This window comes from Triticum aestivum, chromosome 5D (assembly GCF_018294505.1).
Source record: "Triticum aestivum cultivar Chinese Spring chromosome 5D, IWGSC CS RefSeq v2.1, whole genome shotgun sequence".
Classification (NCBI taxonomy): domain Eukaryota; kingdom Viridiplantae; phylum Streptophyta; class Magnoliopsida; order Poales; family Poaceae; genus Triticum; species Triticum aestivum.
The window spans coordinates 73,539,393-73,563,637 of record NC_057808.1 but is presented as its reverse complement, the minus strand read 5'-3'; the positions used below and the strand labels follow the sequence as shown (position 1 = coordinate 73,563,637).

At 46.7% G+C, this 24,245-nt stretch overlaps 1 protein-coding gene across 2 annotated transcripts; it reads right to left on the bottom strand.

The window, feature by feature from the left end:
• Positions 1 to 15,425: 15,425 nt before the first annotated feature.
• On the bottom strand, positions 15,426 to 20,266 carry LOC123119535 (SPX and EXS domain-containing protein 5). Of its 2 annotated transcripts, XM_044539373.1 has the most exons (13): positions 19,977 to 20,266; positions 19,741 to 19,877; positions 19,108 to 19,146; positions 18,928 to 19,020; positions 18,704 to 18,820; positions 18,104 to 18,199; positions 17,382 to 17,495; positions 17,097 to 17,150; positions 16,726 to 16,773; positions 16,454 to 16,604; positions 16,133 to 16,298; positions 15,981 to 16,050; positions 15,426 to 15,900 (listed from the first exon to the last, which is right to left on the bottom strand). In XM_044539373.1, the coding sequence occupies exons 2-13, from the start codon at positions 19,807 to 19,809 to the stop codon at positions 15,643 to 15,645; spliced, it is 1,275 nt and encodes a 424-aa protein (XP_044395308.1). In that variant the 5' UTR covers positions 19,810 to 19,877; positions 19,977 to 20,266; the 3' UTR covers positions 15,426 to 15,642. The 2 variants fall into 2 exon arrangements, with proteins under 2 accessions (XP_044395308.1, XP_044395307.1); XM_044539372.1 differs by having other exon boundaries at positions 18,928 to 19,146.
• Positions 20,267 to 24,245: the final 3,979 nt, after the last annotated feature.

Genomic DNA, 24,245 nt, shown 5'->3' with positions numbered 1-24,245 from the left:
GTATTTATGACCACCTTTCGAAGTGAAAGGAGCCGGACCCCATACATCAGAATGGACTAAATCGAAAGGACGCTGAGACACTGACTCACTATGAGAATATGGTAGCTGAATCTGCTTGCCAAGACGACAACCCTGACACTCTAAAGAGACATCTCCTGAGACAGACCCCAGAAGACCTCGACGAACTAAAGACGATAATCGAGAACCACACAGATGACCAAGTCGATGATGCCACTGCTTGAAGGAACCAGTAACAGAAGCGACAGCAGCGGAGGAACTGGCGATGGTGGTGGCAGCGGAAGGAACATGAAGCCAGTCCAACTCCCAAAGACCCTGAGAATCACGGCGGCGAGGGCCAGCCCCAACCAGAGTGTGCGTGCGACGATCCTGGACAGAACAAGAGTCAACATCAAGGATGACACGACAACCAGAGTCAGTAAGTTGACCGGCAGAAAACAGATTCATAGTAAGTCGAGGAACATGAGCAACATCAGGAACAGAATAAGGAGTAGAAAGATGGCCTCTACAAGCAACAGAAAGTGGAGTACCATCAGCAGTGAAGACATGAACAGGAGAATCCAGCGAGCGAAGAGAAGACAAAGCAGAAGAATGAGAAGACATATGAAAAGAAGCTCCAGAATCCAGAACCCATGGGGATGTACCTGACTGTGTAGAGGACGGGTGCTCAGTGCGGGAAGCATCAGTCATAGAACCAGCAGTACCCGTCGAGGAAGAACCTGAAGCCGCGAGCAGACGCTTAAGTCTCAGAATATCCTGCTCGGTCAAAGCAATGGATGAAGCTGGCGAGGGAGATGACGAAGTCCCTGAGGAGGATGATCGCGCCTTGCGCAGGTGTTTCCGCTTTGTGTAGCACTGGGACTCAATATGACCATCATTGTTGCAGTAGTCACAATGTGAACGGGGCCGACCTGAGCCTCCAGAAGGAGTGGGCAAGAGCGGCGGAGCACTCGAGCGAGAGTGGGGCGGTGCAGCAGGTGGAGTGGAAGAAACCCGAGTAGCGAGCACAAAGGGAACCTCCAGCAAACCAGCACCACGTAGGCGAGTCTCCTCAGCACGAATCTCTGAAAGCGCCTCCATGAGAGAAATACGGCCACGAGCAAACAACTGAGCACGCCGGGGCTCAAACTCCTTACGGAGCCGAGACAGGAACTCATAGACGCGATGAAACTCCAAATCGGCCTGGACAGCCTGGCAGCAGGGGCAAGTACGACAACCAGCACTGCGGAGAGAATCAAGCTGGCGCCAGATAGCAGAACTCTGTGCATAAAAGTCATCAACAGTAGAGTCACCCTGCTGAAGAGCATGCTCCTGACGAACCACAGAAAGATATAAGGCATCACCAGAGGGCTCATAGCGCTGACGAAGACAGGTCCACATCTGGAAGACAGTAGGAAGACCCAGAAACTCAGAAGCAAACTGAGGCAGAACACTAGCAGTGAGAACAGCTGCAGCACGAGCATCATCATCAAGCCACTGAGTGTAAACAGACAAAGCACCATGATACGTCTGAAGAGCCTCCTCATAAGCCAAAGCCCGCTCATCATAGGCACGATCAGCAGCCTCATCAGCAATCTTAGCCGCATCCTTGGCGGCCTGATTAGCATCCGTAGGAAGAACCAGTGGAGTCGGCGGAGTAGGGGCCACCGGAGGAACCGGACGGGACGGACAGCAGACCTCGCCAGAAAGAACACCCCAGAGACGGATGCCACGCATGTGAATGCGCATGAAGCCAGCGAACTCGGTGTAGTTAGTACCATCAAAGATCACCGGACAGCGAGGGACAGAAACATAGCCCGATGCAGCAGACATTTTTTTTGAGAGACCCGGAATCAGAGGAACCACCGAACAGCAGGCGGAAGACCACGCGCGAACGGCAGCCGCGGGAGGGGCGGACGAGCATGGGCGGGCGCGGGGCCTGGTACGGGGGCGCGCGAGGGAGAGCACGAAGGCCCGCAGGTCGCGGTGGCCGAGCACGGGGAGAGCGGCGGCGGCGGCCTACTTCGAGCGGGAGGGAGCTTCGGGCGGGAGCAGCCGCGGTCGACGACTGCGAGCGGGAGGACGGCGACTTCGAGCGGGAGCAGCGGCGGCCGACTCCGCGGGAGCGGGAGGGAGCTTCGAGCGGGAGGGAGCTTCGAGCGGGAGCAACCACAGTCGACAACGACTTCGAGCAGGAGGTCGGCGATTTCGAGCAGGAGCAGCGGCGGCCGACTCGATCGGGACGGATCAATAGCACGAGTTGCAGCGTGCAAAAAATTGACCTAGCCCTAATACCATGTTAGGAATAAGCAACTTGTATTCCCATGAGGCCATAGGCCGATATATATACATGTACAGGTGTGGTACATATGCAGGAAACCCCTTATACTATGGGATAAATACAAAGGGGTTTACATGACTTATATTATAACTCTAACACTCGTCACGTCCGTGATCTCATCCAGGACTTCGAACAAACTTCGGTCATCAAAACACATAACTCATAATACAAATCGTCATCGAACGTTAAGCGTGCGGACCCTACGGGTTCGAGAACTATGTAGACATGACCGAGACACATCTCCGGTCAATAAAAAATAGCGGAACCTGGATGCTCATATTGGCTCCTACATATTCTACGAAGATCTTTATCGGTCAAACCGCATAACAACATACATTGTTCCCTTTGTCATCGGTATGTTACTTGCCCGAGATTCAATCGTCGGTATCATCATACCTAGTTCAATCTCATTACTGGCAAGTCTCTTTACTCGTTCCGTAATACATCATCCCGCAACTAACTCATTAGTCACATTGCTTGCAAGGCTTATAGTGATGTGCATTACCGAGAGGGCCCAGTGATACCTCTCCGATACTCGGAGTGACAAATCGTAATCTCGATCTATGCCAACCCAACAAACACCTTCGGAGCACCTGTAGAGCACTTTATAATCACCCAATTACGTTGTGACATTTGATAGCACACAAGGTGTTCCTCCGGTATTCAGGAGTTGCATAATCTCATAGTCATAGGAACATGTATAAGTCATGAAGAAAGCAATAGCAATAAAAAACTCTAACGATCATAATGCTAAGCTAATGGATGGGTCTTGTCCATCACATCATTCTTCTAATGATGTGATCCCGTTCATCAAATGACAACACATGTCTATGGTCAGAAAACTTAACCATCTTTGATTAACGAGCTAGTCTAGTAGAGGCATACTAGGGACACTTTGTTTTGTATATGTATTAACACATGTATCAAGTTTCCAGTTAATACAATTCTAGCATGAATAATAAACATTTATCATGATATAAGGAAATAAAATAATAACTTTATTATTGCCTCTAGGGCATATTTTCTTCATAGGCCTCCTAAACCCCACCTCTTTGAGTCCTGTACAGGAAAAGGGTGATAAGGTTTTTGGGGAGCGCTCTGCGCGACTACTGGCCGGTTCATCACGGACGCTCCGGACACCGATGACCACTTCCCCAACGAAGACTTCTTCCCCGATGTCGACAACCTCTTCGACGACATGGCTGGCGGGGATATCTACCCCAAGACTAGTCTTTCTGCTGTTGTACCGTATGTGTTCGTGCTCTTTATATTTGAGATTCTATCATAGTTTCTTGCTCTAGTGTTTGCTCTAGATATGTTTCGTTCTAGGTCATATATGCAGATGCTATTTACCTTCTCTCTATCAGATTGCATGACTTGTTTTATCTCTGTTATATTAGTCATGCTTTATCTAGTATTTCTGTTAATAAAATCATTTGGTAAATTGCTCATATTCCAACAACATACACATTTTCAGGATAATTTAGAAACACATATACAAAATTATGCAAGAAAATAACATGATCATGGTGATTGGTTATTGCAAGAGAAACCAAACGATTTTTTTGTACATACAAGATCCTTTTGACCATGTGTTCAATGTGCAAATCTACACTTATTAGGGCGTAGCTCAAAATCTTGATCATGAATAATTCTTCGTCGTGTCTGCGTGCAAAATGTAGGGGGTATTTTGCTTGTCTTCTTTTTTTCTGGAGCGGAGACCATTGAACCTAGTGGATATTGTTTGTACAATCTTGCACGAGTTTGTCAAACGAAAATTATTTTGCGACCTCACATGAGTCACATTTCTATTCTTCTAAATCTATGAATCTTCATATTAGGGAAAAGGATGTTGTAGCTCGAACATGTTTTAAAATCCCGCTTTTTCGAGTTTGCAAAAATTTCTGAATGCAAAGGGGTTAATGTACAATTGCATTGATGGAAATTGTCCGGGGATTCATCATAATTGGAGAAGATGGTTGGTCGGTGTTGTTGGTGATTTTATTTTATTGTTTTGGAAAAAATACTGATGTTTTTTTAGAACTTTGAGGAAATCCTGATGGTGACTTTTTTTAAAAAAAATTGCTGATTGTTTTTTAGGGGCTTTTGAGTTTTGCTGATTGTTTTTTGAGGGGCTTTTGAGTTTTGCTGATGGGGAAGGGACAGGCCCTGTGCTAACTTTGTTCTATAGCACTGGCATCACACACCTGCACCGACACATTCAGAGCCTCCCGGTCACAACGGAACGGATAGGATAGGCTGCTGCTGGTGCTGCCTGCATGTGTGCACCTGATTCCATTTTACTGCGTCGTCGTCTTCCGCGACTGCAGTCACCGACCATCGAGGCAAAATGCATTTACCTTGCGGATCCAAGTTTGGACGGCGGCTTTCCGGCGCTACTTTGCTACGTGTCCAGGTCCTGACAAATGCTAGTACTCCCTCCGTCCGGGTGTATAAGTCATCTTAGGAGTAGCACCATGACCTAGGTGGCTGTAGATTGGCTGAGGAGGAGCACCGCGACCAGCTTAATTTCCAATCAGAGCGCTGCACAAAAGGAAGCAAAATCAGCATTTAATAGGATGTCTTTTCAGCTCTCCATGCAGGCCCACGTACGTGATACTCCAGCCGCGATCAACGCCCAGCATGCAAAACTGTCTTCAATATCCTGCCTAACCAACGCCCAGCCGCGATGCATGCATTTGCCGTTCTCGTGCGAGCGCCTCCTCTTCCTCCCCGCGCATCTTCTTCCTCGGCGCGCCTCCTCTGGCCGAAAATTTTCAGTCCAAATCTTCCTCCCGCGTATCCTCCTTCCTCCCCGCGCCTCCTTTAGCTCCAAATTTTTGGTTTTAGATCAACCGCGTGAAGCTGTGAAATACATCTATAAATAGGTTACCCCATGGCTGCAACTTCTCACATTCATCTTCCTCCTCCCGTCAATGGTGATGTTCGATCTCAACGAGCCACCACCAGTAGATGAAGTAGTGGAGGATGGAGCAGGCCGTGGTGGAGAGGATGGAGGAAGCTGGCCGCCGCCACCAGAAGCGCTGGTGGTAGGTGCTCGAGATCGAGGCACAGCAGATGCCGTCGTCCTAGGTGGTCGCCGGCCGCCACCTCTAGGCATGGCAGGCCGTCCGCGTGGCGGCTTCTTCTATACCAGCGGTGATACGACGCCGGGGCTCCCACCGCTCGGCCTAGTTCGTCGTCCTCGCGCCGTCTATACTCCAAGCATCGGCGATGCAGCGTCGGACATGCCACCGTCCGGCCTCCTTGGACGAACCATGCCAAGCTTTACGATAGGCACGGCAGGAAGCGAGCCAGTCGTCCCCGTGCGCCGCGTTGGGCTGTCCCGTAGGCCTCGCGGCGGTTGTACCGGTGAGGCAGGATCCAGTCGTGGTGGCGGGAGCAATCGGGCACGAGGTGCAGTCCGTCCTCGCGGTGGTGCATCTAGTGGCTCCGCTATGGGCGGGAGCAGCGTTGAGGGATCTGCCGTCCAAGGTCTGTACCTTGGCGACGGCCTGGAGGAGCAGAACGGGCACAGGCAGGAGCATGGCGGCGGTGGTACGGGTCGTGGCGGCGGGATTAATTTGGTACGAGGTGCAGCCCGTCCTCGGCGTCCTCGCGGTGGTGCATCAAGTGGGTCGGCTACAGGCGGGAGCAGCGTTGCGGGTTCTCAATCTGGAAACCTTCTCCTTCCATGGCGAACAGCCTGCTTTTTCTCTCCTACCCCGTGTTTCCTTCTGCCATGGCTTATAAAGGATGGGAAGAACAGCATGCACGGCATGCAGATTTCGTTTCACACTAGAGAAGAGGTAAAACGGGAGGAGAGGGGTTTCCACGTGGGGAGAACGAGGCAGCGGAGGGAATCGAGGAACAAACAGAACGCTCGTTAATGAGGCTGGGAGGGTAACGAGGAGAATTTAATGTTACACGCCTAAACGTTTTGGGAAAATCTGGTTTTCGTAAGATGACTTATACACCCGGACGGAGGGAGTACTAGTAGTAGTACTACTATACTCCACATTGAATCTACATTGAATCTAAATTAAACTACTCTACATTGAATCAGATGCGATTCTAAATTAAACTACTCTACATTGAATCTATTTAAGTGAAGCCATCAGGTGCGATTGAGTACTACTACATTGAGTACTTCTCTACATTGAGTACTTACTACAACAAGATCAGATGTGGTTCCAGCTAAGCTCTTCTCAAGCATCTCCAAATTAATTATCTTGACCAAACTAACAGTACGAGTCTTTTAATTATTATTAAGCCTAGTGTACAACCTTTATTAGGCAGCCATGACAATTGCATGGCGAGCCGTGAGTGTAAAGTGACGTCGCCCGAATAAAAGGTGGTGTTTTCCTGGCGTGGCAGCAGAAATGTGTTCTTACCTAATTGGTTGCTGGCTCAAGGAGAATAGGTTCTAACCTTTCACTGTCACTCCTAGTCAATTACAGAGGACTTGCGTTACTGGTCTTTTTTTTGCCATCTCTCTCTCTAGAAACTGCGAGCTGAGCCAATTGATTTCAGACCGAAACCGACAAAGTTAGGACACAAACTACTGCCCCCGTCTCATAATGTAAGACGTTTTTTCACTCTATACTAGAGTCGAAAAACGTCTTACATTATGGGACAGAGGGAGTACATTTTAAATTTCGGGTCGTTATCGACACACCTACTCGTGGCATTCTCTTTTGTGCATGGGATTAATTAACTTGCAATGATTTTGGTAAAGCAGTCACTTGAATGTGTTCCACAAGTCAGCCCTTATCACCATATGTGCGTGAGCAGTGCGTGCGAGAGCTGCAGATATGCTGGCTGTGAGGGGATGGCCTCATGAACCCAGATGTCTGCTCTGTCTTCAACAGCCTGAAACAGCAACCCACCTCTGCAAAGACTGCCCCTTCACGATCGCGGTCTGGAACCAGGTGAACACCTGGACTAACGAAGGCGTTCCTATCTCGGGCTTCCTCCCCGAGCCAGGAAACGTGTCAGACTAGTGGGACAAGACTCTCATTTCACAGCCCAATCAAGTGTTAGAATTAATGGGCTAGGCCCATAGCAATTTCTGAAATCTCAAAGCCCATGTGTAAAATGGCAAGTGGTGGTGCTAAGTTTAGTCCCACCCCGGAAGTTGAAGAAGAGTTGGACCTCTTTATATAGTGGGTTCTCTCCATCACTCTAAGTGGTGTGTGAGAAGAGAAAGGGAAAACCACACGCGCGCGCTCGCTCGCCTGGCCGGGCCGGGCCGGGCCGGGGCGGGGCGTACATGCGACATGCGCGTGAATGGTCCGCCGAAATCCGGTCCGTCTCCTTGCAGGAGCGCAGCTTCCTTTTGCCGTTTTATTTTTATGTCTTGGCAGACAAGTTTTTGATTTCTTGTCCGGTAAGTATACGAATTAGAAACCGAGTCGGTTTGGGATTGTGGTCGCGACACAATACCGCCTCTGGTCCTAATATATATACATCTACCGGCTGCGGCCAGAGACACACCGAAAAACACCTAGGGTTTTGCCTCATCTCACAACTTGCGCCGCCATCGTAGTCTACTCCATCCCAAACGCCGGCGTGCATCGGCGCGTGGGAGAGCAGGTCTCCGGAACCGTTCGTCTTTGCGATCCTGCACCGGGAGAGGACGAATTAGGTTTTTGGGAAGCGCTGTGCGCGACTGCTCAAATTCGTCATCACGGGTCGTCTTCCGTCCAAGTCGGGCGGTGCTACTCATCGTCGTATTCATCGCCGTCAGCAGCAGATCGTCGCCAACATCGTCATCAACCCTGTCGCACCCATAATAGCTAACGATCAGTACGTCCAACATCCTCTGTTCATGTCTGTTTCTACAGCTATTGTTACGTGTTTGCTGCTGTTATGCATGTCTTGCTGTTCTTCTAGTTTGCTAGATTTTTGCATGCTAGTATCTCTTCTAGTCATGAATTATTTACTGGAATTAATCATGAACTTGCCTAATATTCCAACAATCCAAAAACCTAATTATAGGCAATTTCCTGAGTTAATTATGGCTGGATTCGCTGATGCACTGAGGCCGGATAAGTTTACCGGTGTGCACTTTAAGAGGTGGCAGGTGAAGACCACGCTCTGGCTACTGCTCTGAAAGTTTTCCACGCTAGTGTTGGTGCTCCAGAGGGAATGACCGACGAAGATCGGAGAAAATTCCAGGAAGCCAATACTATGTTTGTGGGATGCATTCTGAGTGTTCTTGCTGACCATCTGTGTGATGTGTACATGCACATAAATGACGGAAAGATTCTGTGGGATGCACTGAATGCAAAATTCGGTGCAACAGATGCAGGCAGTGAACTGTACATCATGGAGAGTTTTCATGACTACAAGATGGTGAATAACCGTTCTGTGGTTGAACAAGCTCATGAGATACAGTGCATTGTGAAGGAACTTGAACTCCTTAAATGTCTTCTACCCGACAAATTCGTGGCTGGGTGCATGATTGCAAAGTTGCCTCCTTCATGGAGGAATTTCGCCACAACTCTGAAGCATAAGAGACAGGAGATATCAGTTGAAAATCTGATTGCATCTCTTGATGTTGAAGAAAAAGCTCGGGCTAAAGATACTACTGAAAAAGGAGGTGAGGTTCAGCCTACTGCTAACATGGTGCAGAGGTACCCACAGAACAAGAACAAAGGGAAGAACAAACCTGTTTTCAACAAGCCTACCAAGACTACTACCTTCAAGAAGAAGAAGTTCAACAAGGCTGACCTAGAGTGCTACGCCTGTGGGAAGCCTGGACACTTTTCCAAGGAATGCCCTGAACGTGCAGACCGCAGAGGGAAAACAAGCTCCAAGACTGTCAACATGGTGACCGCTAGCAATACTGATGGGTATGGTAATTTACCTATTGTGCTTTCAGTATTTCAATCATCTTCGTGGTGGATTGATTCGGGTGCTAACGTTCATGTGTGTGCTGACATCTCCCTGTTTACTTCTTATCAGGTCGCAAGGGATTCTTCCGTCCTAATGGGGAATGGGTCACATGCTTCTGTTCGTGGCATTGGCACGGTGGATCTGAAGTTTACTTCGGGAAAGATCGTGCAACTAAGGAACGTGCAACATGTCCCTACTATGAACAAGAATCTAGTTAGCGGCTCCCTTCTATGTCGAGATGGATTTAAGGTAGTTTTAGAGTCCAATAAAGTAATCGTGTCAAGATTTGGACAATTTATAGGAAAAGGCTATGAGTGCGGAGGCTTGTTCCATTTTTCTCTTTCAGATTTTTGCAATAAGTCAATAAACCAAATTTGTGCTAGTGTTAATGATGATGCAAGTATTTGGCACTCTCGTTTATGTCATATTAATTTTGGTTTAATGTCTCGGCTATCCAGCATGAGTTTAATTCCGAACTTCACAGTTGCCAAAGGTTCTAAGTGCCATAGTTGTGTGCAATCTAAGCAACCTCGAAAGCCTCATAAGGCTGCCGAGGAGAGAAACTTGGCACCTCTAGAACTCATACATTCTGATCTCTGTGAGATGAATGGTGTGTTGACAAAAGGTGGAAAGAGATATTTCATGACTTTGATTGATGATGCGGCTAGATTTTGCTATGTTTATTTGTTGCAAACTAAAGATGAAGCATTAGACTACTTTAAAATCTATAAAGCTGAAGTTGAAAATCAACTAGAGAGAAAGATCAAGCGTCTTAGGTCCGATCGTGGTGGAGAGTATTTTCCAAAAGTTTTTGATGAATTTTGTGAGGAACATGGTATTGTTCATGAGAGGACGCCTCCCTATTCACCTCAATCAAATGGAGTGGCCGAGAGGAAAAACCGCACATTGACTGACTTGGTGAATGCCATGTTAGACACTGCTGGTTTATCTAAGGCATGGGGGGAGGCTCTATTGACTTCATGTCATGTCCTGAATAGAGTTCCCAACAATAATAAGGAGAAAACCCCTTATGAGGAGTGGGTTGGGAGAAAACCATCACTTTCTTATTTGCGCACTTGGGGATGTTTGGCAAAGGTCAATATTCCTATTCCTAAGAAACGTAAACTTGGACCAAAGACAGTGGATTGTGTCTTTCTAGGGTATGCTCAACGGAGCATTGCTTATAGGTTTTTAGTGGTAAAATCTGAAGTACCTGATATGCATGTTGATACTATAATGGAATCTCGTGATGCAACATTTTTTGAGAACATATTTCCTATGAAAGATATGCATAGCATTGCTAGATTTTCTTCTGAGATAATTCCTGAATCTAGTACAACTGATGAATATTTCGAACAATCACATGAGGAAGTCCTTGAGAAGGATAACAATGAAGTTCCTAAAAGGAACAAGAGACAAAGGATTGCAAAATCCTTTGGTGATGATTTCATTGTATACCTTGTGGACGACACACCCAAGACGATTGCAGAAGCATATGCATCTCCGGATGTAGATGATTGGAAAGAAGCTGTTCATAATGAGATGGACTCAATTCTTTCTAATGGAACTTGGGAACTAACTGATAGACCATATGGTTGTAAACCTGTGGGCTGTAAGTGGGTGTTCAAAAAGAAGCTGAAGCCTGATGGTACTATTGATAAGTACAAGGCGCGGCTAGTGGCCAAGGGCTACACTCAGAAAGAAGGCGAAGATTACTTTGACACCTATTCACCCGTTGCTAGAATGACCACCATTCGAGTGTTACTTTCCTTGGCTGCCTCTTATGGTCTTATCATTCATCAAATGGATGTAAAGACAGCTTTTCTCAATGGAGAGTTGGAAGAGGAGATCTATATGGATCAGCCTGACGGGTTTGTGGTAAAGGGTGAAGAGAGAAAGGTGTGCAAGTTGTTAAAATCTTTGTATGGTCTGAAACAGGCACCTAAGCAATGGCATGAGAAGTTTGAAAGAACTCTGACTTCTGCAGGATTTGTCATTAACGAGGCTGATAGGTGTGTTTACTATCGCCATGGTGGGGGCAATAGTGTCATATTATGTTTGTATGTGGACGACATACTGATCTTTGGTACAAACATTAATGCAATTAATGAGGTCATGTCTTTTCTATCAAAAAGTTTTGACATGAAAGATCTGGGAGAAGCCGATGTAATTCTAAACATCAAACTTATTAAGGATGAGAGTGGGATTACATTAACGCAATCTCACTATGTTGAGAAGGTCTTGAACCGATTCGGTTTTATGGATAGCAAGCCTTCTCCAACACCTTATGATCCCAGCGTGACACTCAGAAAGAACAAGAAAGAAACGAGAGATCAATTAAGATACTCTCAAATTGTCGGTTCACTCATGTACTTAGCTAGCGCTACAAGACCAGATATCTCTTTTGCTGTGAGCAAACTGAGTAGGTTCATGTCCAACCCGGGTGATGATCATTGGCATGCACTAGAAAGGGTCTTGCGCTATCTGAGAGGTACTATGAGTTACAGAATTACTTATTCAGGGCATCCTGCTGTGCTAGAAGGATATAGTAATTCAAATTGGATCTCCGAAGTTGATGTACTTTACGCAACAAGTGGGTATGTATTTACTCATGGTGGTGGCGCAGTGTCATGGAGGTCTTGCAAGCAAACCATATTGACAAGGTCAACTATGGAAGCAGAATTAACTGCTTTGGACACAGCTACTGTTGAGGCGAATGGCTGCGTGAGCTCTTGATGGACTTGCCGGTTGTTGAAAAACCTGTACCGGCTATTCTTATGAATTGTGATAACCAAACGGTTATCGCTAAAGTGAACAATTCTAAAGATAATGCAAAGTCATTAAGACACGTGAAAAGACGTTTGAAGTCTGTCAGGAAGTTGAGAAACTCCGGAGTAATAACTGTTACGTATATACAAACAGACAAAAACCTGGTAGATCCCTTTACAAAGGGACTATCATGAAATGTGATAGATATTGCATCAAGGGAGATGGGTATGAGACCCATAGATGTTACACCATAGTAGTAACCCAACCTTTGTGATCGGAGATCCCGTGAATTAGGATCTGGGAAGAACAAGCTATTGGTTAACTGAGGAGAGTAATAACTTATGATCGTCTCCAAGTGAAGATGCAAAACTCTCAGAGCTGTAAGGCTCAGATCTGTAAGGCAGGTTGGCAACATGCCTTAATGTGGTTCTATTGGCTATAATTAGCAAAGATGCTGTCCTACAGAGCAGTCTTGAAAGAACACACCTATATGAGTTCTGACTGTAAACGTCGCAGTCTATGAAATTTGGGTGATCTCTAGTAAGCTCACGAAGAGACCAGTGAGTATGACGTATAAGCTCCAAACCGCGGGGTAGCCTACTGGCGGTCAGGTACTGGTTAAGACTTTGAGTGAAACCTGTTCACACAAAACTAGCAATTCAAGGCATAGTCCATTGTCAAGTTGTGAATGGATGTAGCTTAAAGTTCTAGGCAGAAGTTCAACTTAACAGTCTCTGCTGAAACACTGGTATATTAAACAAGTGGTGAGAGAAGGCAAATCTCTAAATGGGTATTTGAGATCTGGTGGGGGATTGTTAGAATTAATGGGCTAGGCCCATAGCAATTTTTGAAATCTCAAAGCCCATGTGTAAAATGGCAAGTGGTGGTGCTAAGTTTAGTCCCACCCCGGAAGTTGAAGAAGAGTTGGACCTCTTTATATAGTGGGTTCTCTCCACCACTCTAAGTGGTGTGTGAGAAGAGAAAGGGAAAACCACACGCGCGCGCTCGCTCGCCTCGCCTCGCCTGGCCGGGCCGGGCCGGGGCGGGGCGGGGCGGGGCGTACATGCGACATGCGCGTGAATGGTCCGCCGAAATCCGGTCCGTCTCCTTGCAGGAGCGCAGCTTCCTTTTGCCGTTTATTTTTATGTCTTGGCAGACAAGTTTTTGATTTCTTGTCCGGTAAGTATACGAATTAGAAACCGAGTCGGTTTGGGATTGTGGTCGCGACACAATACCGCCTCTGGTCCTAATATATATACATCTACCGGCTGCGGCCAGAGACACACCGAAAAACACCTAGGGTTTTGTCTCATCTCACAACTTGCGCCGCCATCGTAGTCTACTCCATCCCAAACGCCGGCGTGCATCGGCGCGTGGGAGAGCAGGTCTCCGGAACCGTTCGTCTTTGCGATCCTGCACCGGGAGAGGACGAATTAGGTTTTTGGGAAGCGTTGTGCGCGACTGCTCAAATTCGTCATCACGGGTCGTCTTCCGTCCAAGTCGGGCGGTGCTACTCATCGTCGTATTCATCGCCGTCAGCAGCAGATCGTCGCCAACAACGTCATCAACCCTGTCGCACCCATAATAACTAACGATCAGTACGCCCAACATCCTCTATTCATGTCTGTTTCTACAGCTATTGTTACGTGTTTGCTGCTGTTATGCATGTCTTGTTGTTCTTCTAGTTTGCTAGATTTTTGCATGCTAGTATCTCTTCTAGTCATGAATTATTTACTGGAATTAATCATGAACTTGCCTAATATTCCAACATCAAGTGTGCAAGAGGCGCAGTGAAAGAATCATCTACACGATATGGTCCATATGGAAGGAGCGAAATAGGCGGGTGTTCACGGGACTAAGGTTGATGCATCACGGGGTGGCGGCTCTAGCCCTAGACGCAATCAATCAGCGCGACCTGGCGTTTGCTGGCAGCCTGCCAACCGCAGGCATTGGTTAATCTAGTTCTAGGTTGTTTTTTCTTGTCGTTTCTACGACGTTCCCTGAAAACGCTCACCCCTCTGTATATTGTGTCCTTTCGCCATCTTTTCTATAAGAAAAAGGCAGTGCTCCCGCCGGTTCCAAAAAAACAAAAAACAAAAAACAAACAGGCGGCGCTGACACGTGAAACCATGTCCTCCGGCTACCCGTTTCCATAATAAACAGCAACCCGGAGTACTAAAATCATAATTGCGCTCCCCGAAACCGGCTATAAATGGCCCCTGCCTCGCCACCTTTCACACTCCCCTCACTCGCTCTCTCATCACTCACTCACTCAGCTCCGCACACAAAGCTCTCAAGAAGACGAGAAGAAGTCCGATCGATCTTGCCATGGACTCCAGGGTGTCCAAGAGCCCACCGTCGTCTCCGCCGCCGGCGGCTGCGCACGACGAGGGGGACGGTGACGCGGCGGCGGCGGTGCGGGTCACGAGCCGGCTGTACCTGCACAGGCCCGGGCCCGGCGCGGGGCCGCTGGAGAAGGACGCCGTGCTCCGCCGCATCCGCCACCGGAGGCGCGCCAACCGCCTCCGGGACACGCTGCGCTCGCTCCTCGTCCTGCAGCAGCAGCAGCCCACCGCACCGGAGCCGGAGGACGCGTTCACGTCTCCGTAGCCGCGGGACCTCCCCGGACCTTCTGGATCTCCCTCCCCGTGGTGCACAATGTGCCTCGTGTACCGCTGCTGCCTCGCGCACGCACGTTCGACGCTGACCACGAGCGGCTGCGAATTCGACGAGCATTGATGTGTCCCATGCTTTTCTTTTTATGTATTGATAGTAGTTGTATTTGTGTAGTATTTGTGGTAGAGTAGGAGTACTAATTCAGTGTGTAGGTCACTTAATTATTGCGTGGATGCAAAGGAATAACCGGGTTTGTTTCTGTTCAAATTATTTACCTAATAACAATGTCAGGTGTAGTGGCAAGAATAAAAATCAGCTCATTTCTCGGAAGAAATCTTCCTAGTGTCCCAATGAGGGCTCCATTTTGGTTTGGATTCCATTATCCAAGTGGCAACTTGCTTAAGAAATCCTGTGGGTGGGTATATACACTGATTGGAAAAACCACAGCCATTAAACTAAGTTGTTTCTAGACTGTTCCAATGGGTAACCGTTACTTCATTCGGGCCCAGACATCATCTGGTAGAAGGAAATACTCTGCTTGTGACAATCAATCTTGTCTGCTTCAGCCAATGATATGATAAACAAGATGAGATAATCATGACTTTCTTGACAATGTGCTGTTCAAGTGCAACTTACCAAACATTAAGATGACGAAAACAAATACATTTCGCACCCGCTGCACTTGTGCTTGAGCGCTAATTGTTGTACCGTTGCACAAGATGATTACAGATGGATCTGAACAGTTGCAAGTTGAACAGAAACAAAAGGATAGAGCATTAACCTCAGATTGTCGATATGCAGATCAGCTAAGCAGATAATCTTTTGTAAAGGTGCCAAATCATAATTTTTTTGGTATCACTATCATTGTCTGGATTCAAGAGTGTTACATACGGCACATGTGCCAACAACTTCATTTTTGTGTGGAAATCTATCTTGTATAATTGGCCTTCTGAGCTCTAGAGATAGTACGAGAAAGAACATCATAAGGACCGCGCTATAAGATTGTTTTGAGTGTAGGGTCAGACTTTATGGCTGTTAGAATCCAGTAGCCTATCTGATTCCGAAGGCATCACATCAGACGACATTTCAAAATTTTGCTTGGCTGTCATCTTGTTCCACTCATTCTCGACGCGGAAAAAGACCCACTGGAACCGCCTCACCACTTCCAAAGCTGTTATCGCAAACACTGTCAGGTAGTTGTGCCGAAGATGCGCCGATAGCTTGTATGTCCATGTACATCGGAGAATGAGATTGCTACCTAACACCCAATAAAATACCTGTAGAGCAATCATGAAAGGATTAGTTCAGAAAACTACCAAGGTGTACCAGCTAAAACCATGGATGCTTTTGTGTATACCCAGCTACGCCCGTAAAGAAGATTGCTCCATGCACTTGGGTTTTTGAACATGAAAATCCTGGTTAAAATGCTGCAATTATAGAGGAATTCTCATTAGCAACAATTGATACGTAAGGACCGAGTAGAAAAAAAACTTTTGTAGTGAACGGCACCTCAAATCCCAATCTCGCTTTATATCCCAGTAGAAGGAATACAGTGAATTCACAACACTGGAAATAAGCCACAGGGGGCGGTAAAAGCTAATCCATACGTCAGGAAATACATGATACTTGAGAGCTGATAAAAAGATCACAGGGACTGCTGTCGAGTACTTGAGTGCTGGATTTGGTACAAAGATGTTGGTAAGTGTCCAGAAATAGGCACAAAACATATGATCACAAGCTACAACTTGTTCTATTTCTAGCACTTTAAACATGTATGTCATCTCAAAAGAAATAAAGAATTGGAACTGAAATATGGTGGTGAGTAAATACCGTTCAGAAGACAAGTTTTCTCCTTTGTATCCTTGTACTGTCGAAGACACTGGAAGAAACGACACAAATAAGGGAGTACCAGAACTAGAGGAATAGCTACAGAGTGGCTACCACAAATTGAATCTGCTTCAAACCAAGCAATTGTCGCGACCTGTAAAATTTTATAATAATGATTACTTTTTGCAGTACTTTGCAATTATCAAGTAAACCAAGCAGTATGGATACTGCAGAAGACAATGTGTGCATAGAACAAGAGAAACAGAGAGATTAACCTGACGATGGACCATGCGACAACCTGAACGTTCCAAATCTGAAAACACCTGCAAACAAATGCATCAATTGAGCAACATATTAGAAAGATCAAACTGAAAATGTCCACTCAGGACAGCCTAGAAGCTAGAAACAGTTCTCTACAAAACTAGGAATAGTACATTGCAGATGCTCACGTAGTTAGGAGATAATTTTTCTTACAGTATATTACAGCCAACATGAGAACAGAAAATAATATAGTACATATTAAACAAGAAACCATGTCATACTATCTATAGCAGTAATTAGTTAAAACAAAACAATGGACAGCAAACACTTTAAATAAATGACTGCAAACTGTCTCCAATTGTTTACAAAAAAAATGACTGCATACCTTTGACATGGATGTAAAAATATCCGCCATAAAGAAGTCAGGGAATGTAATTGCCTGCGGAACAAGAGTACATTAAATCAATTCAAAATGTAATTTGATCAGATTTACTGGCTCCGCAAGCAAGGACAATCAGGTAATATATAATAGCCACCACAGACCAAAATATTTTGTTTGTCTATCTCGGTAAACAAAAGCCTACATAGCAGTTCCAATGCTACGCCTTGAATCACTAGCATAGCTAAAAGCAAAACCTATCTAACATTACTGAATTTTTTTACAACTTACTTGTAATGGAAGTGCTATACGCCACATGGTCCTCAGAAAGAAAAAGCGTGATGATAAATAAAACATATCAAAAGGAGAAAGGAGGATCATCAGAAGGATAGCATACAAAAGAACCTGCAGACATGCAGAATGATATGTCAATTCATAACCCAGCATTTAAAAAGTAATAATGCATCAGAGTAGAATAAATTGCATGATTTATTGTTTCTAAGGGGAAGCGGGAGTAAGTGGATTGTGCGTCATGCAGAACTTTAGATCACTTCAGTGTTACAAAGAAACCATCCGTATCTATGTGTGCACGTACATCAATTGATGCTTAGCATATAACAGTATTGTACTAAGATGGGCATTTCCACTTATTCGATTACAGGAGAATAGGTGTAACTTTAAGGTAAAAGTGGCAATTGCATTAACATTCGTTGCTAGCAAAATGTATAATGAATATACTACTGTTCCTGTTCTGATCTTGCGACAGGATGTAAGTTTCAATTCATCAATTAACACAACAGAGTCAGAGATACACAATGAGACATTCAATTTTAGTATGTCAACAATTATCTTATTACTGTTCCTTGGGAGAGCTCTGGGGATATTTATGTCCGAATTTGATTATTGATAACTGATAAGCACCACCACAAGTATAACCAAGCGTAATGTACACAACAAAAGGTCCCATGAGCAAATCATAGAATTAACAACTTAATGAGCTCAAGATATTACACTGGTTGAGATGCAGCAAGAGACACTTCACCATGTGAATACAGATATAGGTAAGCTGTCATACTTGTTGGAACAACTAAAGTCAGCCAAGTAGCACACTGCCAATGGAGGAAAATAAGTGTTACTTAAGCAGAATAATATGCCAGAGTACATGTAATATGAAAAATTATAGAATATTATGTCAGCATAAAAGAAATGGACAGGACAAAAAGACGATACAGTTTAAAGAAAAGAGAGCCAAGTTCAAAACACCAGCCCATCAGTACTCGACTGTAGAAATAATTACCCTGGCAACGCATGTTCATCCAGACACTAAAGTAGGGATCATATATACTACTTACATATAAAAGCAAGATAAACATGGTTGCTTTAGAAATGTTATGTACAGTTATACTAGAAAGATATATAATGGACTGGGAACTAAAAGAATTGTTGAGAGCTTTGCCGCCATCTATAAAATTCAGGCTACCATAACAACCATATGCCGCAGATATTGCATTGCAGTACTCCATAAAGCTTATAGGCTATGGATAGGCATGTCAGTGTAAATGTATTCAAATAAGAGATCAAATGGATATCACAAACAAGATAAATAGGCATACCCTCCATATTTCTCGGTGTGATAAATGTGTCTGTGAAAGATCAAACACCTTTGCATAATTTACTGATGATTGTGCGAAAACCCACAAATTTACTCCCCATAACCAAATCATCAGTGCCTACAATAGGAACACAAAGCACAATTACATGCATGAGGAAATTTTCTGCATAGGTGGTTACTAAAGAGTTGAGTATGTCACATGTGCAACAACAAAAAGAAACTCACCACCAGAAGAAGAGGATTATAGTATAAGAAAGCCTCGTATAGAAATAAGTCTCGCAGATCAACACTCATTCTCATAACCGAGTCCCACCCTATCTGGCAGTTCCAAGAGCATAATCGATTAACAAACCACATGAAGCTGAATTCATACATTACAAAAGTGATTGATTGAGCAACACTGACCTTGCAACAGCACAAGCCCCATAGGAGAAACAATATAACCTGGAAAAGTGACATACTCATAAGCAATTTGAGAAATAAATGTAGATCAGGCAGATGAGAAATCAAGAGAACATGGTATTTTCAGTACAATTGGTAAGTGGAATAATAAGGAGTAATAAAATACATAATGCTACAACATATAGAATTACATATGGACAGGTAAATATGCCAGCGTCTCTTGGAGGAATTGAAGGGTGCATCAATAAAGAAAACAAGCAGCAGCTCCAACTGAAAACGTCTACGTATGTTTAAAGGCCATTCCATCTTCTGTGACTGAGCCGCTTTTCCTAGACAAGTACTGTGAAAATATAGTGGTGTTCAGCAGTTTAGGTGTTCTACTATTCAAGTATCATGGAAAACAAAGGCATATCCTAGAGTAGCAGAGATATACACACGGCATGATTTTTGTCACTATTACAAAGTTTATGCAATGAGGGGGGCATCAGATGCTTTGGCTTATCACTTAATTTCCTTACAAACATGACATCAGCTGCAGACAATGCGCATAACGGCGGCCGCAGCACACGTACTATAGTACGTACATCAGAATGTAAATTAAGCATGTAGCGCCTGCCTAAATGCTGCGAGGGCTACCTTGACCCGCCAGAGGAAGAGCGGCGAAGGGATGATCGCCACGGCGGGGATCGCCGACACGCCCTTCATCTCGGCGCCGGCCCTGACCCTCCGCGCGCGCACTCTGTCGCACAGGCGCCTGCGTCTTCGAACGAACCCTGCGCACGGCAGCAGAATCAGCATCAGCGCGGCAGCAGGCTGGCAGGCGACGGAGTCCACGAAAGCCGAAGCTGACCGGATCGAGCAGAGGCGCTCACCGAGGATCGACAGCCCGTATCGCGGCCGGCCGGGGCAGCAGGGGAGGGAGGAGCCGTGCCGTCCGTCGGATAGGCGCAGGCCCCTCCGGCTCTCCGGAGAGGCTGTGGGAGAGGTGGGGACCTTCCGCCGGAACGGGGCGCGCGGGCGGCCGGCGGCGTGGCAGGGAATGGCGAGATCTGCGAGGGTGGGCAGGGGTGAAGACTGAAGAGGGGGAGGAGAAGCCGTAGGAAGGGGAGAAAGGGAGGCGCCGACTTGGAGTTTGACGTGTAGGCGAACCACGGGGGAGCTCTGAATTTTCTATCGACTTTAGTAGTACTGGTGGTGGTAGTAGAGGAGTGCTTTATTCCGTGATGATCGGTTGAACGTGGAAGTTGACACGTCCGGCGTCTTTTTTTTTAACATCACAAGCGCTTATATACACGCGCATACATTCATTTCTATGAAAGACTGAACCGGCATATCATCTTGAAATTTACGAAGTCACTGTAGGAAACGTCACGTCCCATTAAATGCGCATCGCCGAAAAATCCTGAAATAAATCCAGAAATAAATGCGAGCACAAGGATTTGAACCCTGATGAGGATATCACAATCCCTCTAACCATTCAATCACATGTTGATTCGCGACACGTCTGGCGTCCTACGGTGTAGGGCATATGGGATGGTACTTTCAGCGGATCTAGATTCCGTCGCGAACGGGTGCTTGATAGTATAGCATAGAAGAAATGTGAAATTCCCGATGAGCTTTCAAAAAAAAGGTTGGATGTGTTGGGCGCATTTCATGGGAAATTTGCGTCATTTGCCATGTTTATTATATATATATATATATATATATATATATATATATAAAATTGAGAATCATCGGGATGGAGTTTCCCCACCTAAATATATTATTCAAAGTGGCCAAAATGCCAGCGTGGTGATCCAGTTTATAAGAAAAACCGGATCAAAACCTTAACAAACTGACTCCGTTTGTAAGGGAAACCGGGCCGAAAACCGTACAAGGCACGGCCTAGCTGGCAGACATAAGACCATCACCATGAGAGACACAAGTAGATGTGGGATGTCGTCGAGAGATCACAATACCAGGACTTTGCAAACAGCCGAACGCATCGGCGGGCATGCCGGCCCCATGGCACAACTCAGGAGCATCCACAATCAACGAGTGTCATCCCAGACACGAACCTTGACCGGGGCCCCGCCACAGAAAAAACGGAAAGAATAGCAGTTTGAGAGGCATCTTGCGCCATCCTTGAGCAAAGATAGGTCGAGACAACACCAAGAGCACCAAGCTCGCCGCAACACAACGGTAACCATGAGAGGGTCTTGAGCAACCATTACCAACCTGAGCCGCACGAGAACACCACCACCGTAGACGAAGAGTCCAATCAACCGAGACCATCCATGATGCCTCAAGGCTATTGGTGCAGCCGAAAGGCAACGAGCGACCGAGTCCACACCCGGACGAAGAGTCACACGCAGCCGAGTCTACATCACAACAGCGACATTGCCGACGAAGCCGAAGGGCATCAAGGAGCCGAGTCAGCGCCCGGATCGCTTCTCCAAGCACACCAACGCAAGCCGGCCGCGCCACCACCACCGTCCAACCCGCAGTGAGCAACCACCACACAATCCACCAAGCTGATGCCTTCAGGAAGGAATGCGACGCAAAAAGCGCGGCCATCGGCCGTTCTGGATGGTGCAGGAACATGGGTTTCCCCAGGAGCCTCGAAGGGGAAGTCACCATGATAGCGATGCCTCTAAGGAGGTAAGCGGCACCCGTGGGCGTCACCATCACCGGCTCCGGCAGGAGCAGTGGCTTTCGCCCAAGTGATCAGACCACCTCCGAGGAGCAGCGGTAGACTCCGAATCGCTGCTCCCTGCACCACCACAGAGCAAGGGTCATTGCAGCCCGCCACCGCACGTGACCAAATATGGTCCACCGCAGACCAGATCCCGCCTGCCCACGCCGCGCCCCGCCGTAGGGAAGGGTGAGCACCACCACACGCGCCTCCCAGAGACAGCTCCCCTACACCTGGATCCACTCCAGCCGAGCTCGTAGCCGCAGCGCCGAGCCGCCAACTCGTCGGGGCGCCCAGATCTAGCGCCGCACGAACCAAGGCCGCGAGCCCGTGCGAGAGCACCCTCCATCCCCGCACCGCGCCGATCCCAACGCGTCGAGCGGCAACGAGCGCTGGCTTCTGCCGAGCAGATCGAGGCGGCGCACAGAGATCCATCTTTTGGATCTTAGGGAGGGGAGGAAGCTTGCGGGCATGAGAGCAGGCCAAGCAGGGCGCCGCCGCAACCGTCCGTCGCACAGGGGTTAGACCGGCGACGGCCAGGGAAGGGAACGGTGGTGGGGGTTGGTTTGGCGGTGGCAGGGGGCTTCGGAGTCGCCACGGGCGACCCCGGAGGCAGTCTATCAGAGCAGTTTGTTAAAGTTATCACACCTCTGGAAGTTTATATATATAATTTGCGAGTTGTAGATCTAACACTTAGGAAGCGTTTGGTTGCAAAAAGTGTAATGGTAGCGGTAACGGTTTGAGAATACACCGTCAATGCAAATGGGATGGGTGGAAACTGATTTTGTTTGGATCATGAATGTAACAGTATGCAAATACATTTCACAAAAGAAAAAAAGGTTATATGCAAATACAGTACAATGTTTGGTTTAGAGAATACTCCCTTGAAGGAAATATGCCCTAGAGGCAATAATAAAGTTGTTATTTATATTTCCTTATATCATGATAAATGTTTATTATTCATGCTAGAACTGTATTAACCGGAAATTTAGTACATGTGTGAATACATAGACAAACAGAGTGTCCCTAGTATGCCTCTACTAGACTAGCTCGTTAATCAAAGATGGTTAAGTTTCCTAGCCATAGACATGTGTTGTCATTTGATGAACGGGATCACATCATTAGAGAATGATGTGATGGACAAGACCCATCCATTAGCTTAGCACTATGATCGTTTAGTTTATTGCTATTGCTTTCTTCATGACTTATACATGTTCCTATGACTATGAGATTATGCAACTCCCGAATACCCGAGGAACACTTAGTGTGCTATCAAACGTCACAATGTAACTGGGTGATTATAAAGATGCTCTACAGGTGTCTCCGATGGTTTTTGTTGAGTTGGCATAGATCAAGATTAGGATTCGTCACTCCGATTGTCGGAGAGGTATCTCTGGGCGCTCTCGGTAATGCACATCACTATAAACCTTGCAAGAAATGTGACTAATGAGTTAGTTGCGGGATGATGCATTACGTAATGAGTAAAGAGACTTGTCGGTAATGAGATTGAACTAGGTATGATGATACCAACGATCGAATCTCGGGGAAGTAACATACCGATGACAAAGGGAACAACGTATGTTGTTGTGTGGTTTGACCGATAAAGATCTTCGTAGAATATGTAGGAACCAATATGAGCATCCAGGTTCCGCTATTGGTTATTGACCGGAGATGTGTCTCAGTCATGTCTAAATAGTTCTCGAACCCGTAGGGTCCGCACACTTAACGTTCGATGACGATTTGTATTATGAGTTTATGTGATTTGATGACCGAAGGTTGTTCGGAGCCCTGGATGAGATCACGGATGTGACGAGGAGTCTTGTTATGGTCGAGACATAAAGATTCATATGTTGGAAGGTTATATTCGGACACCGGAATGGTTCGGGTCGTATCAGATAAGTTACGGAGTAACGGGGGTTACCGGAACCCCCCCCCCCCGGAAGCTATCGGGCCTCATGGGCCTTAGTGGAGATGAGAGAGGGCTGGCTAGGAGGTGGCACGCCCCCCCTTGCCCCAATCCGAATTGGACAAGGGGAGGGGGCGGCGCCCCCCTCCTTCCTTCTCTCCTCCTCCTCCTTCCCCCCTTCTCCTACTTGGACTAGGAAAGGGGGAAACCTACTCCTACTAGGAGTAGGATTCCCCCCCCTTGGCGCACCCCTTTTGGCCGGCCAGACTCCTCCTCCCCTCCTTTATATACGGGGGAGGGGGCACCCCATAGACACACAAGTTGATCTTTAGCCGTGTGTGGCGCCCCCTCCACAGTTTTCCACCTCGGTCATATTGTCGTAGTGCTTAGTCGAAGCCCTACGTCGGTAAATTCATCATCACCGTCACCACACCATCGTGCTGACGAAACTCTCCCTCGGCCTCAGCTGGATCAAGAGTACGAGGGACGTCACCAAGTTGAACGTGTGTAGATCGCAGAGGTGCCGTACGTTCGGTACTTGGATCGGTTGGATCGCCAAGA